A 14290-nucleotide genomic window follows, 5' to 3' on the forward strand; every position below is an offset into this window, starting at 1 on the left:
TATATCTATGAGCAAAACCACATAAATTTTAATATTCCTTTCATCATTATATAGTATTGCTATGAACAAAACTTGATATAAGATAAGATATATCCATTATATCTATCGTAAAAGAATCTGAAATACAAAGTTAAAGGGAGATTGACACCTGAATGATATCTTTATAAGAGGCAATATAATATATCGTTGAAATTGGAAGTTCGAGGAATATTAGTCGAATATTCTAATTTTTGTTTTAATGTAATGACAGCGACGAGTTCCGAATTCACGTCGCATCATTTTTTAAATGTATATCATTTTTAATTATGTTTGAATAATGAATAGTGTATATATATACGTAAGCATATGTCAGTGATGTGTGCTGTTATTACTCAGCAGTTCTTTAGAAGACAATTGTCGCTAGGTACTAATACACGAATTAGTCCAAAGGACTAGGATTAGGACTAGTGCATATTCTAAGCCCTGGTGCATTCGCCAGTTGAAAGAAAAGTAGACTTTTACTTTTACTTTTACTTGTTTTGTATAACGAAATTTAGAGCAATATGCTTCGTTCTATTGTTTTTCATATTATGTCTCTTTCACAATAGCGCGTTGATTTTGTTAACAGATATCGACTTTATATAGTCCTACTTTCGATAAACATAGCCTTTACTACTACATTGTTGCAAATAATTTTAAAAATGTAATATATAAACATGTAAAATAATATTAGCCGTAATTTATATTACAATAATTAATAACAGAACAGTATACATAAGTTATCAAAACACGCTGCGATGAATATATCAAAATTCCATATAAAGCCGTGATTTTTTCTTTCAGAGTTTTGGTTTTGTAACGATGTTTCCTTCACCGGTCTGTGTGGTTCACGGAAGATATTTCATTTTTTTCCTACCACCCATATCTTTCCCCTATCCTCCACCTGGGGACGCACCCTCTAGGGATCTGATTATGTAGCGATTAGTTCCATACACCTTAAGACTAGTGTATTCACTAGTTCAGAACTAGTCGCAGGCGCTACTGGGTAATTGATTAATAGAAAATTATTGGTATGTGGTTCAAAGTTTTTTGTAGTTGAGACTGTTTTTTAGATCTAGAATGTATTTGCATTCGATATTTTCAGTCCTAATTGAACTGATTTTGAGTAATAAGGTGAAAATATCAAGCAGTATAAAAACAAAAAGCCTAATGCTACACAATGGTGCCTGATGATTTTCTCCACCTGATGTTACTACTTTACCCACCCGGTCCCTACTCACCACGATTGTTACTGAAATAAAAGCACTTTCCAAGAAATTTTGTTGTTTGTTTTGGTTTTTTGACGTTAAAAATCCGTTAAGAGATTTTTTTGTGATATTACAAAAGAGGCATAATGATTCAAAATTTTCTCTGTTTCTTTTCTTTGTCTTCTTTGGTTTGTACTTTTTACTTGTGTTTTACTTGAGTTTTACTTCAAGTAGCTCGTGGAACAGACGTATTGGTATACATAGGAATTGCATAATATTTCTTTGAGTTAGAAAAAGACAACAACATTTAAATTGCGACCAGTTCAAAATGTATCTTGTCATCATACATATAATTACTTTTAATTAAATTTGATAAAACCAAATTATTTATATATTTGTTAAATGCAACATATGGCAAATTAATTATTAAAGAAGAGTTAAATTCATTTGAATGTGCTAATGTTTTATGGAATATAAAATCCTATTAGATATTGTGTAATTAAAAAATGTGACGATTTTTGTTAGCGGATCCATGGAGGCCAGGCGGTTCCAAAAATACAATTATTGTTTCTATTCGAATATTATTTTATGAGAGTTGATACTTTAGTTTCAATAAGTGAAATACTATGGAGTAAGTGATAGCAATTATTTCAGGAAAAGAAAAAATTAATAATAAATAAAAAATACCTGCGAAGATTTCTATTACCAAGTAAGAAAATTCAGTGTTCATTACACTAAATATGCAATGATTTATGTTCTGCAACAAATTTATTATTTATTGTGAGCTTTTCCGACATTAATTGGCACTTAAACGGGATAACAAGAAGCCATTTTCTCACCTCGTGACTTTCGTTGCCAATGCACAATGTGCTCCCAGCGCATTTTTCATACTAAAATACCAAAATTTATTGCTAACACTTCAATTCTAGTTTCGATTTTATTAGAAATAAGAACAAAAATATTAACTAAGTCGACGTAAAAAGTATGAAATTAGCCCAGACCTGCTTTCCCATTCGTACAGATAATTCAGCTGCAATTAGTTTGTGGTCAGTCATTGGATATACATATTTTAATGTAAAAAGTTAGTTACTAAATAAAATATTTTTTTAGTTTTTACAGAATAAAATATTCGATTTGCTATGTGGTCTTTCTTAATTATCTTAAAATAATTGCAAAATTTAAAAATATTCATTATACTAGAAATTAGTATATGCTTTAAGGTAATTGTAAATAACAAAGAAGAACACCGCTCCATGCAATTTCTATTGTTTCTAAGGTCAATGAATCACTTTTCGAAATGCAAGCACTATAAAAGAAAGCACCTTTAGCATATATATGATTATGGCACACAAGGTCGACGTTAAAGTTCCAATAAGATCTGGTCTACTAGCACATTTCACATAACGCTTATTGGTTCTGTCTCTGGAATAGACCTCCAAATTTTTTTTTAATCGTTAAAATATCTATCACAAAATGTACCTGGAGACTTAATTTTTTTCTGTTATCACTGGTTACTAATAGGCCTATGTGTGGTTTATAGCCTGCCAGATAACTATTACTAATAACGAGCTAGATAAGTAGTAAAAATGACATCAGTTATTCTTAAAAAAAGCTAACTTCAAACTCTTGATTTATAAAATGCATTTACATATCTGAACTCTTGTCCACTGCATTTAATTTATTATTATAACCAAAGAAGACAAAGAAAAGAAACAGAGGAAATTTTGAATCATTATGCCTCTTTTGTAATATCACAAAAAAAAACTCTTAAAGGATTTTTAACGTCAAAAAATCAAAACAAACAACGAAGTTTCTCGGAAAGTGCTCTTTTTTAGTATACATCGTGGTGAGTAGGGACCAGGTGGGCAAAATAGCAAGACCGGGTGGAGAAAATCATCACAGACCATTGTGTAGCATTAGGCTTTTTGTTTTTGTGCTGCGTAATTTTTTCACCTCATTACTCAAAATTTTGAATATTATTTGAATTATTCAGAAGATTTTATATACAATTTTTCGAGCAACTCTCAGTTTCTTTTCTGCGATCAGCTGATTGCTGTGAATGTAAACAAAAGTAGGATATAACTAAAATTGGAATATAGAAGTTATCATAAGTTTAGAATAAATACATTTTCGGTATAAACGCTTTCTCTGGTACGTGTGAACGGTGGAAGCATAAAAAATATAGTGAAAGTAGTTGTGAATTTCCTTAGTCATTAGTCCAGAAATGCCTTGATTTATGTGGTAATATTGTAATGTGTTATTCGAAAAGAGTGTTGTTGTTGCTCTATTGTGCTGTTACTACGTTCTTTGGTGACTGAGCTCGTTACTCGTTATAGTGAATATGGCTTACAATATATCAAATGTAATGTAGGTTGTATGGAACAATTCCTACGTATAGATATTTTCTATTAAAATATTTTACATCTCTCTGCTTCCACACCCGTTCAAGTAAGCCTTCTCGCATACTCCTTAATTAAAAAATCATACATTTCGTGGAGCTTTAGTCTAATGCATTTGCATTAATTTGTTTTTGTATTTTACTCAATAACAAGTATTTTTAGTTTAAACGATTTTCATAGCTTGTTACTCTTTTGACAACCTAGGCTGCGTTTCGTACCAGTGCGTGTTTTCATTGTGCGTGGATCCGAGAACCCATAAAGATATGCCCTTTGGTTAATTTATGTTGTGTAAAGCATTAAGTATAATGTTTGATACATTTAAGCAAAAACGCTACGCATATTTAATACAGCATGTGTCATGGTAAATGTGGCAACATAAAAATTCATTTAACATTCCGCAGATGATTTTACTATAACATAAGCCATAATTACCTCAATCTATCAGATACACAGAGGTGAGTGAAGTTTGCTAGCTCAAGTTCGCAAGTACAAGCTAATAAATGTTTAGAATTCTGTTAAACAAAACTAGAAGCAATCATAATTTAAAGGCAAGGACAAAAAGCAATTTTTAAAAACTTAAATGGTCGTGTAATAGATTTACTTGTTTATTCAAACATTATTGAACCGTTAAATATTTTATTAAAAATGTAACTAAAACAGAAGAAAATTATACGAAAACATATTAACTACATTATGTGACAATGTTATATGATGTTAAATTAATTTGGTACACTGTTGTGTAGAATAGCAGTTCGATTTAAGGAGCTCTACTGTGCTATATAACAAGTTTCATATTGACGGTTTAATCACGAAAATACCAAAGGCTTGGTATTCTCCACTTCTTGACTTAGATTTGGCTGAACAGAATTGTCCTCTATGATGTGATATGTTTATTTTGAAGTAAGCTTAACGTTTGTAATTTAACAACCACTGACAGAGTAAAAATTGTAAAACTTACTACAAGATTATGCAACGAGCCGAATGCAAAGGAAACTCTGGAGCATCTGCTGTGTAATTGCCCGGCTCTCTCGAGAACTCGACAAAAATACTTGGGGGCACATACCTGAGGTTTCTGTTGGAAACCTAATAAATTTTGCTAAATACAATCGCTAAAATAAGACTCTGAAATGGTATCGCAATGGACCTTAATGGTCTACGCGTAGCTTTTCGGTGTGTTAGCATAATCTAATCTAATCTAATCTATTACAAGATTAATGATTCTGTAGCAGATACATTTTTTAATAATGTAGTGATGTAGTTCTTTTTTCACTTATTAGATATGTTAACAAATAAATAAAATTCCACAAGTAACTATTGAAACAAAATTGTGTCTACAAGAAACTATTCAATAGTTGTGGCAGTTAGTCTGGAGATGTAAGAAGCCCTTATCTTTTTGTATGTAATGAAAGTCTGGCAATCAACATCAATTTTAATAGCTACAGGAACATGATGATCATTGATCAAGTTTCATATCTTTTGAAATTGAAGAGATCAGGCGGTTTCCCAACATTCAATGGTTGTAGCAGTTGGTCTGGAGAGTAATAAGCTCTTATCTTTTTGTATGTAATGAAAATTTGGCAATCAACATCAATTTTAATAGCTACAGGAACGTGATGATCATTGATCAAATTTTATATCTTTTGAAATTGAAGAGATCAGGTTGTTATAGGTATATATATAGTTTTGACAAGGCGGTTTCCCAACCTACCAACTATAGAACAAGCTCTGTTTTGGCTAGGGTTCGCGTTAACTTTTCCGAATGTGTAAATCAACATTTTGTTTATATGATATAACCAGTCACCAAGTGACATTGCGATATATTACTATTACAATGTTTTTTATAGTGATGCGAGGGATTGTGTTAATGTGTATAATCCTTTCGCCGTTTTAAAAATTAACATTTGTTAAACGGAACTATTACCAGCTACGACAAGTCATCAAAAACTACCTCAATAGGATCCCATATAGTTGTTAAATGTCCAATGGAGTACATTTGTATGTTATTGTATATATTACACTTAATGGCAAAATCCAAATAATATATCCGAAAAACTTTCTAGTAAATATTATTATTTATTTTAAAATAGTTGTATAAATTATTTTATTTTAATCTCCTAAAAATATGTTACAATTTATATTTAATTAATTAATTAGTTGGAATAACTTTTTAATTGCATTGTTTTATAATTGACATATCAAAATGTGTTTGTATGACAAATCAATGAGGTAGTTAGTATTGTATTTAAGTTTTTAATTAAAATTAAATTAGTTAAAATTATTATTTTTGTTATATTCAGAAAATAACTTAAAATTATTTCCAATTATGCTCAATTAAATGTTTAAAGAAAGGTAACCTTTACGCCTCTCAACTTAGATGATCTCTAATCGTCCAACTGCATAAATTCCTTCGATCAAGAATCTGACGTATGAGAAAACAATGATACGCAATACGCCGTTAAGTGCAAATGTCTGCTTCTTCTTGGTTGCTTCTTCTTCATATCTGCAAATAACTAATAAAATATCTAACGTGTGAACCTCGCATTGAACTCTTTCCTTTTAGCTTATCTGTGTATCTAAGTGTTTTCTATTGAGTTGGGTAACGAAACGAAGTTCAGCCTGTTGCAGTCAAGACAAGTAGTAAGACGAGTAGTCGAGTTCCAACTGACTGGCAACTTTTATTGCAAACTTCTCAAGTTTAACTAAATTTGGATTTTGCTAAAGGTAAGTTCTTTTCGGTTACAAGTTGGGCTCACGTGTACGCATCAATATTAAAAACGATTCGCAAGTTTTACGGTGTCGAGTGGCCATAAACCTATAAAAATCATTGGGTGGTCTGTATCATATATAGTCGAGCGTTATTCTATCTTTTAATATGGTTTTTAAAGTATCTAACAAAATGACTGTAGTGCATGTTTTGGTTATTTATATTGCGCCAGATACTTTATGCGTTTAGGTTTCACATACGAAATCTGATGAATCACTGTAGTTTGCTTAGACTAAAGTGTGTTGAAGTTTTTGTCGTTCTGTACATAAAATTTATATTTTTCCATTTTTATTTAAGTATTTTTTTTTTTGTTTTTGGTTTGTGTATTTATTGTGCAGGAAGTATTAAGTCGAAAAAGCCGTTTTTATTGAAATTTATGTGCTATAAATTATGTTAAATACTTTTTGTACTGCAAAATGCACTTAAATTCTTGCATACGCCTTTCCATCTATAGGCAAAATTGCATAAAATCTTACATTTAGAAATGCATAGATATGTCACCGTGCCGGCAGTTAGGTATTTATTAAGTCGAGTGTTGCTGTCTTTGACACTTTAACGATAAGCAAAAAATTACTTCTCCCGATTGAAGGGACAAATAGGAAAACTGGACGCACGCTTTAAATAATTGCCTATTTACACAGTTTTACACAGTTGAAGCGCGTCACTTATTTTAGAGGCTTTAACTGCAACTCACGGAGCATAAATCTCTCTAATTTATGAGTTACAAGCCCAGTCAAGCCTTTTATATAAATTGAATGACCGAACTAAACGAGTCACCTTAGAATTTTTGTCAATCAATATGTGTGCATGTGTGGATCTGAGTTATTAATACATTACCGCATGTTCAAATAATGATTGCTTATCTAAGCTCACCTTTATGCGGCGCTTACCAAAAAGAAAATTGCCTCAATTCCAGCGCTAGCCCAGCTCATCAGATCGTCCCAGGCAGCATGCCCCATGCCTTGCGATTTCTCATGCTATATAGTATGAAACAAAGTAAAAAAACCCTTTTATCGTAAGTAAAGTTGACATTAAATGTACATGACATGTGCGTACTAAATCATTATTGACGTCTTTGCAAATACCTCATAAATAAATTCGTAGAAAATATTTGATAAAAATACTTCTTGAAAAAAACAAGATATAAAAATAAAAATGTCCTTAGCCTTAAGCAAGGTCTGCTATGCATATAATTAGCAAAACCTTTCAAACATGTTAGCTGATCCCAAAGTTGATACTTCGGGTAATAATATTTTTTGTTGTATGGAACGTGTTGTGACTGCACGTGTTGCTGTTAAGCTAAGTTACTTCATTCCAAGTCCAAGACTTGCTTCCTCAACCACATTGACATTTTGATGAATTTATTGCGCTATTGAATTTTGTTTGAGATTTCGATGCAAATTAGTACTGCGTGTCCTTTGAAATCCCTTAACCGCACTCACATAGGCTCATGCAAATAATTTAAGTTATTGCTCGTATCTAAAATTCCATCCGCAGGTATCACACTATCGATTTATAAAGATCTTAAGAAGCTTATATCTCATAAGCGTTCTGCGTACTGATTACTTTTATTACTTTTATTTTTAAGATTTTTAGTTGCAAATTAATATGTCAAGTTCATTCGCCGTGCATAGTTTTTGCTTGACTAATTACGATTCTTATCACTGATTTATTTACATGATTAATGGCGCTTATTTCTCTATGAAGTTGTACCAAAATCATATGATTAAAATAAGCAAGCTTCTTAGCAGCAGTAAGCAGTAGTAAGCAGTAAGTAATAAGACAAATAAAAGTGAATCCAGCATTATTAGGGATAAGAACTTCAAGCGTCTATTAAGTGATAAATGTAGAGAAAACTATAAAAAAAGTTGTTAAATTAAAAATAAAATTGGATAAAATTATATTCTGATATAATTAAGAAGTATTTATAAATAGCTACCTATTTTAATTAATTAAGCCTATTTATTAATATTAATTATGACTCTGAGCTACAAATTTGGCAGGACACGAGTTCGATTCCTAGTACTTGCAGTCTCAAAATATTACTTACAAATAATTAAATACAAGAATTATTTCCAAGACCACTGATGATGGTTATTTGGCGATACTCGAAACAGCTGTATGGTTAGCTAAAAATTCAATTAATTAAAATAAAATAAAAAAAAATTTTGTTGTTGTAGTTCAATACTGTTCGAAAAACCTCTTTATTAATAAATAATATAAATATAAATTTTTCTTAATTGTTTATTATTATTTTTTATATTTATTATTTACAATTATTTATACCATTGATAATAAAGTCGGTCATTAAATCAGATATTAGAAATTAATCAGAAATTAGAAAATGGGATAGAAGATATCCTTACTTTTTAGCTTATTTAATTTACCATATTACTTCTTTTATCTCTTCTACCGCTATTTAATCGTATTCATATTGTTGAATGAAATGAGAAAAATGTTTAGTATATACAAGAACTTAAGCTCGTTGGTCAACATATGAGGGCATATTTAAATATTTCTGTGAACCGTTAATGTAAATTAATACATAGTACGTCTGTTCCACAAGCTACTTCTAGAAAAACTCAAGTAAAATACAAGTAAAGTACAAACTGTGATGACATCACAAATAAAGTGTTAAATTACGCTCTTTACACAGATTTTCACGGAACAGCTTTGTGTAAAGTCTGTGCTGAGCAAATAAACAATACAAAAATTTGAATTCAAACCAAAAAAGCTGATTCACACATTTTACTTGAAATAAAATGTACGAGTAAAGTCTGTGTCGCTCTTTCAAATTTCGACAGGGATGTTACGCTTTTTCAAATGCTCTCATTTACATAAAAATTTGCTGGTGGAACGCACTTGTGTATACATAGTGTTACTCAAAGTACGTACGAGTAGCTCGTGGAATAGACCTAATATAGTGCTCAGCCATATATATTAATTAAGTATAACAAATGGAGCGATTTAATTTTTTCATTGGTCTTTAATCTAGATGCTAAAATCAGGTCAAAATAGATTAACTCAAACAAATTTAATAAGATATTGAAACGGACTTACAAACACGTGTCCTAACTCTGTTTTAATTTGCTAAAGGATTTTTTTCTGGAAAATTTTCGTTTTTATCCTCTCTCTCGACATTTATTGAAAGTGCAGACTATGCTGGTACTAGTCATGTTGAGGCTAATTGAGTCAGCACTTTTACTCTCTATTAACTGAGAGGTTTCTTCATAATCCCTCTCTACGCCTTGGCTGCATTATTGTTTCTTACATCATCAGACTAAGCAATAATTGACCTCAGATCTGCATACCTTCCCGAGGAACCTGTAACCATTTTGAGATTCAATAACGCGGTGTTGGTAAGTCTGTCAGTTTTCGCAAAAAATTTCTGTGCTGGTAGTAGTACTATCATTCATTTTGTAGGAAAAATTTATAAAAATTTCAAATAAAGAAATTTTTCCACGATGTCAAAATTATGTGGAATATTTTTTTAGCGGATTTTTATGTGCGAACTGGTACTGATTTATCTCTAAACTCTCTTCAGTGCTGAACATTTATCTGGATAGAAATTTTGATGTGTTGATATATCTCTAAACACACATTAATATCAAACAACGGTGTAGGCAGTAGGTATGCAAGGAGTAGAGGCAATATCAAGAATTCTCCCATTATATAAACAGATAAGTAAGAAGAAAAAATTATTGAATTGAAATAATTAACATCAATTTTTTGGATTAACATCCACTACCAGCAACTACAACTAGAAGCAAATACAAAAACTCATATATTTGGCATTGAAATACCCTCTTCAATATGAAATATTACTTTGTTTACACTTTTAGGCAGAGGCTATATATCTTCCTTGGCTAGGCCTATAATATTGCAGGTATGGAATAACAATATTTCCAAGTTTTAAAAGAGAGTGTCAAATGCGATCTATAATAAAATCTTATTACTATTATAAGTAAACCTTTTATTAGATGATTTCGTTGTTTTTTATCTTAACATCTAATTTAGTCAAAAAAATAATTTGTTGCATCACATCGTTTCAGAGATTATAAATAAAAGTACTACCTACTTAAGTGGCAAGTGAAGGATTATTATAAAACAGTTTTTGACTTAAAATTATAGCTATCCGTACATTATATTTACAAATAAATTTCAAAAAAAGCAAAAAAAAAAATTTAATTGGGACAATAAAATTGATGAAAACTCCTTTCAATTGAATTTCTTACAGCAAAAATATTGAAATAAAGACATAAAAATAAATTGCACTTCATTATCAGTAAATGAAGTGAGATAAACTTAGTTGGTTTTCTGCTAGGCTTTGTTTTGTTGCGGGAAGTGAAAAGTATCTCAAATGATTACGTCTGTGTTGGCTATAATGAGAAAAATATTTATTTTTTTTGCTGCCAATAAAGTTAAGCAACGTTTAAGTAATTCGAGAGAAAGATTAATGCGTTTTGATAAGAAACAAATTGCACTTGTGCCGCTGTTAATAACTTCATTTTCCTTTCACTTTATATTTGCAAAGCACTTTTTTCTTACTGCATCGATTGCTAAAATTACCAGAAGTAAAAATATCATTCGACCACAGATTCAGTCACTGGGGCCGTAAATACATTCGAAGGTAATTAAAATTAAATCAGCCAAAAAATCTTAACACGTTCTTAGCATCAGCAATAAAGAATTGGCATAGTTCTGAACCGTCGTGGATACATTTGGTAGTGTAAATGAGTGCATTTAACTCCATGAGGCGAATTCCTTCATGTTGGTAGATTCGATGTGGAGCAATTAATTGCACGCAATAGCGTCTGTGTAAGCTGCATTTGCATTCAAAATTGTTGACTAGTCCATGCTTCAGAATTATCATAGCAAACTTTTATTGCAAGAATCTAGTTCTTGTAAGTTTCAAAATAGCTAAAATAGTTTTATGCAATTAAAACAGAATTATGCATTGGATTAATTCATATATACAATCTGTGGAAATATGTATGGATAAAAACTGTAATTATTTGTTCGGAAAGATTCTTGACATACGTGAGAAATTCTACTTTGGAACTATTTTTAAACACTTTAGTACATACTAATCTAAGCAAATTGTAGGGGAATAATTAAGTAAACTTTTCTCTTATATATAGAACTAAAATTTTTTAGAATCATTTAAAGTATATATAAATATATATACTTTTTTTTTGCAGTAGGTAGAAAGCATCGAATTACACAGTGTGAGACTTAAACCAACTAAAACCACCTCTTAAGAATAAATGGAGAAGATTTCCACAGCATTGTGGAAACTTCATTCCAGTAATCAAGGAAAAGAGATGCGAGCAGATAGGCTTAATATCTAGTGGACTATATTCACCTAAACCAGAATTAAAGTTAATTCTACTATTCTCATTCATTCCGCTATTCTAATTCATTCTACTTAGTAGGATATGTATATAGTAGGACCGACTATATAATGAATTCTTAGCATAGTAAAATGCAACTCTGCGAACAGAATACATATGGCATTTAAAAAAAAGAAAACGAAATATATATAGAAAAAGGGCGGATGGGAGTGTAAAAGATTATTTTTGCAAGTAATATATTTGTCGCAAATATATCTTCTGATTACATCGTTTTAGGGCGTTAAATTTATCAAAACATAAACGAAACTATTAACCATTAACTAAACTGAACTATATTGTCTACTGTTCATCTCTTTCAAAATGACGGACCTGTGCTATCAAATCGAGATCCATATCCACAAAAACTTTGGCTGTTTCCCAGAAAGGATGGTATTGCCAACGAACTCAAAAACAATAACAATCAGATTCAAATTCCGATTGAGTGTGGAATAAAAGTTGTTAGTGAAAAATCAAGGTACTGTGATATAATATGTGGGAATAAAACAAGAATACAGCGTATTATCATAAAGGAATGAGCAAAAAGGTAAAATCGCATTTTGTAAACAGCTGACAAAGATCCAGCCAAAAAGATCCAGGGTTAATTTTATAGTAAGACAATAGGTCTTAAAACTGAGAAGAGTATAAAGAGTAAGAATAAATTAAATCAGAAAAATTAATTATTTAAGTATGCACTAAGTCAGTCCTCAGCTTATTATTTCTAATATCGCTAACAACCATACCTAAAAAACGAGAGTTCACTCTCCAACTTTAATATATTTTAGACATATCTGTGAACTAGTATTTTCACTGTTAACTGGAATTTGTATAATTGAGAATAAATACTTGAACAAAAACTTAGCTAATTTTTTTATAATATATAGCTATTATGATATATTATATACTATTATTAATTATTAATTAAAGTAAACTTTATTTAACAATTACGATTAAAAAATTTAAACACAAAAAAAAACATACATAATCATATCATTGCTATGTTTTAAACAACCAACCTAAAACATTTTCCTCATCTTCTACAAATGGGTCAATGCCTCCATCAAAAGCTAACTTTTCCATTAAGAAATCTGTGTCATCCATAGAATCCTCATCTTCCCTTGGTAACTGTATACTTATTAAGTAATCACGAAAGGCTGCTTCACGTTCATGCTCTTCGGACATAGAGTTTATCAAGGTATCATATTGCATTCGTTTCATTTTCTCAAAGTTACGTTCTAAACGTGCCTTGACTGAACTGAACTTTCTCAAATATTCTTCGTTTTCATCTTTTTCCTCCGATTCATAATTTTCCTCATTATCATATATATTTCTAGCCATTCCTTATGATTTGATTAAACAATTAAAACAATTAAAATATTACATAAAAAATAAAACCTCTTCTACTCACTTCGAAAATTAACGCCAAATGATAGTATAAAGGAATGGACTTAATCTTAAAGTTTCAATAGACAATAGATCAATAGACTATTGATACAAAATATATATATAATATTTGACATTCAAAAAATAGAATTATCTCTTTTCGTACAATATAAGAGTAATTTCCTACAATAATTTCTATTAATATAAAATTTAATAGTTTTATAAAAATATTATTAAGTCAAATTTAAAAAATGGATTGCTATGCTTTCAAACATGGTTAGTTTAGCAAGTCATATATAGTGCATAACTTTATTAATCAGAGAAAATCTATTGAAAGAAAGTAAAATTTGATACATATATAATGTTGATCGAATAATAAGTTATATAGGTGTGACTACCTTAAAATAAATAGCAAGTTATTTGAAAACCAACTCCTTAGTCACACCATAGACTACGGCTTAAATATAAATATGGTATTATTGTATATAATATATATATATATATATATATTATATATATTAATTACATTTATATATATATACATTATTATTATATATGTATTTATATGTACATGAACTCGTATTTGTATAGGTGAAAATATATTTTCATATGAACTATTATGTATTTATCGTGCCGTCAACTACAGTCATATATTCCGATTTTAATTTTTATTTTTGTAATTTGTAATCTCATATAATAACTTTATTCAATATTAAAAATAAAGTCAAGAAAAACTAATATATTTACTTAAATTACAACTGAAATATATACTAATTTAGGAATGAATATAATACAAGGCTAAATAGTGCAGAAAACAACAAAAGCAACGTGACTTCGACTTGTGATTAAAAATGTTATAGCAATTCGTGATTCTGTCATTTAAGATTTTTAACAAAATCTAAAAAGTGAAAAAAAAACTCTTAATAGGTCAATTGAATTGCCTATAGCATTCATGAATATGCATTTATTTTCTTTTTTTAAATTAATTTTAGTATGCTTGATACACATTTAACCTCCTTAACTAGAAGATAGCTTAGACTTTGGGGACAAATTTAGAATTATATGGGTCAAATGCAAAGAAATGCGAATAAAATGACTTACATAGTTACTTAAGTGGAAAGAAAAAAT

At 29.9% G+C, this 14290-nt stretch overlaps 1 protein-coding gene across 1 annotated transcript; it reads right to left on the bottom strand.

Annotated features, from left to right (window-relative positions):
* Positions 1-12742: 12742 nt before the first annotated feature.
* On the bottom strand, positions 12743-13342 carry LOC119683949. Its single transcript, XM_038097845.1, has 2 exons — positions 13188-13342; positions 12743-13119 (listed from the first exon to the last, which is right to left on the bottom strand). Exon 2 carries the CDS (start codon positions 13115-13117, stop codon positions 12776-12778), a length of 342 nt encoding a protein of 113 aa, XP_037953773.1. The 5' UTR covers positions 13118-13119; positions 13188-13342; the 3' UTR covers positions 12743-12775.
* Positions 13343-14290: the final 948 nt, after the last annotated feature.

The sequence above is a fragment of the Teleopsis dalmanni genome, chromosome 2 (assembly GCF_002237135.1).
Source record: "Teleopsis dalmanni isolate 2A chromosome 2, ASM223713v2, whole genome shotgun sequence".
Lineage (NCBI taxonomy): Eukaryota > Metazoa > Arthropoda > Insecta > Diptera > Diopsidae > Teleopsis > Teleopsis dalmanni.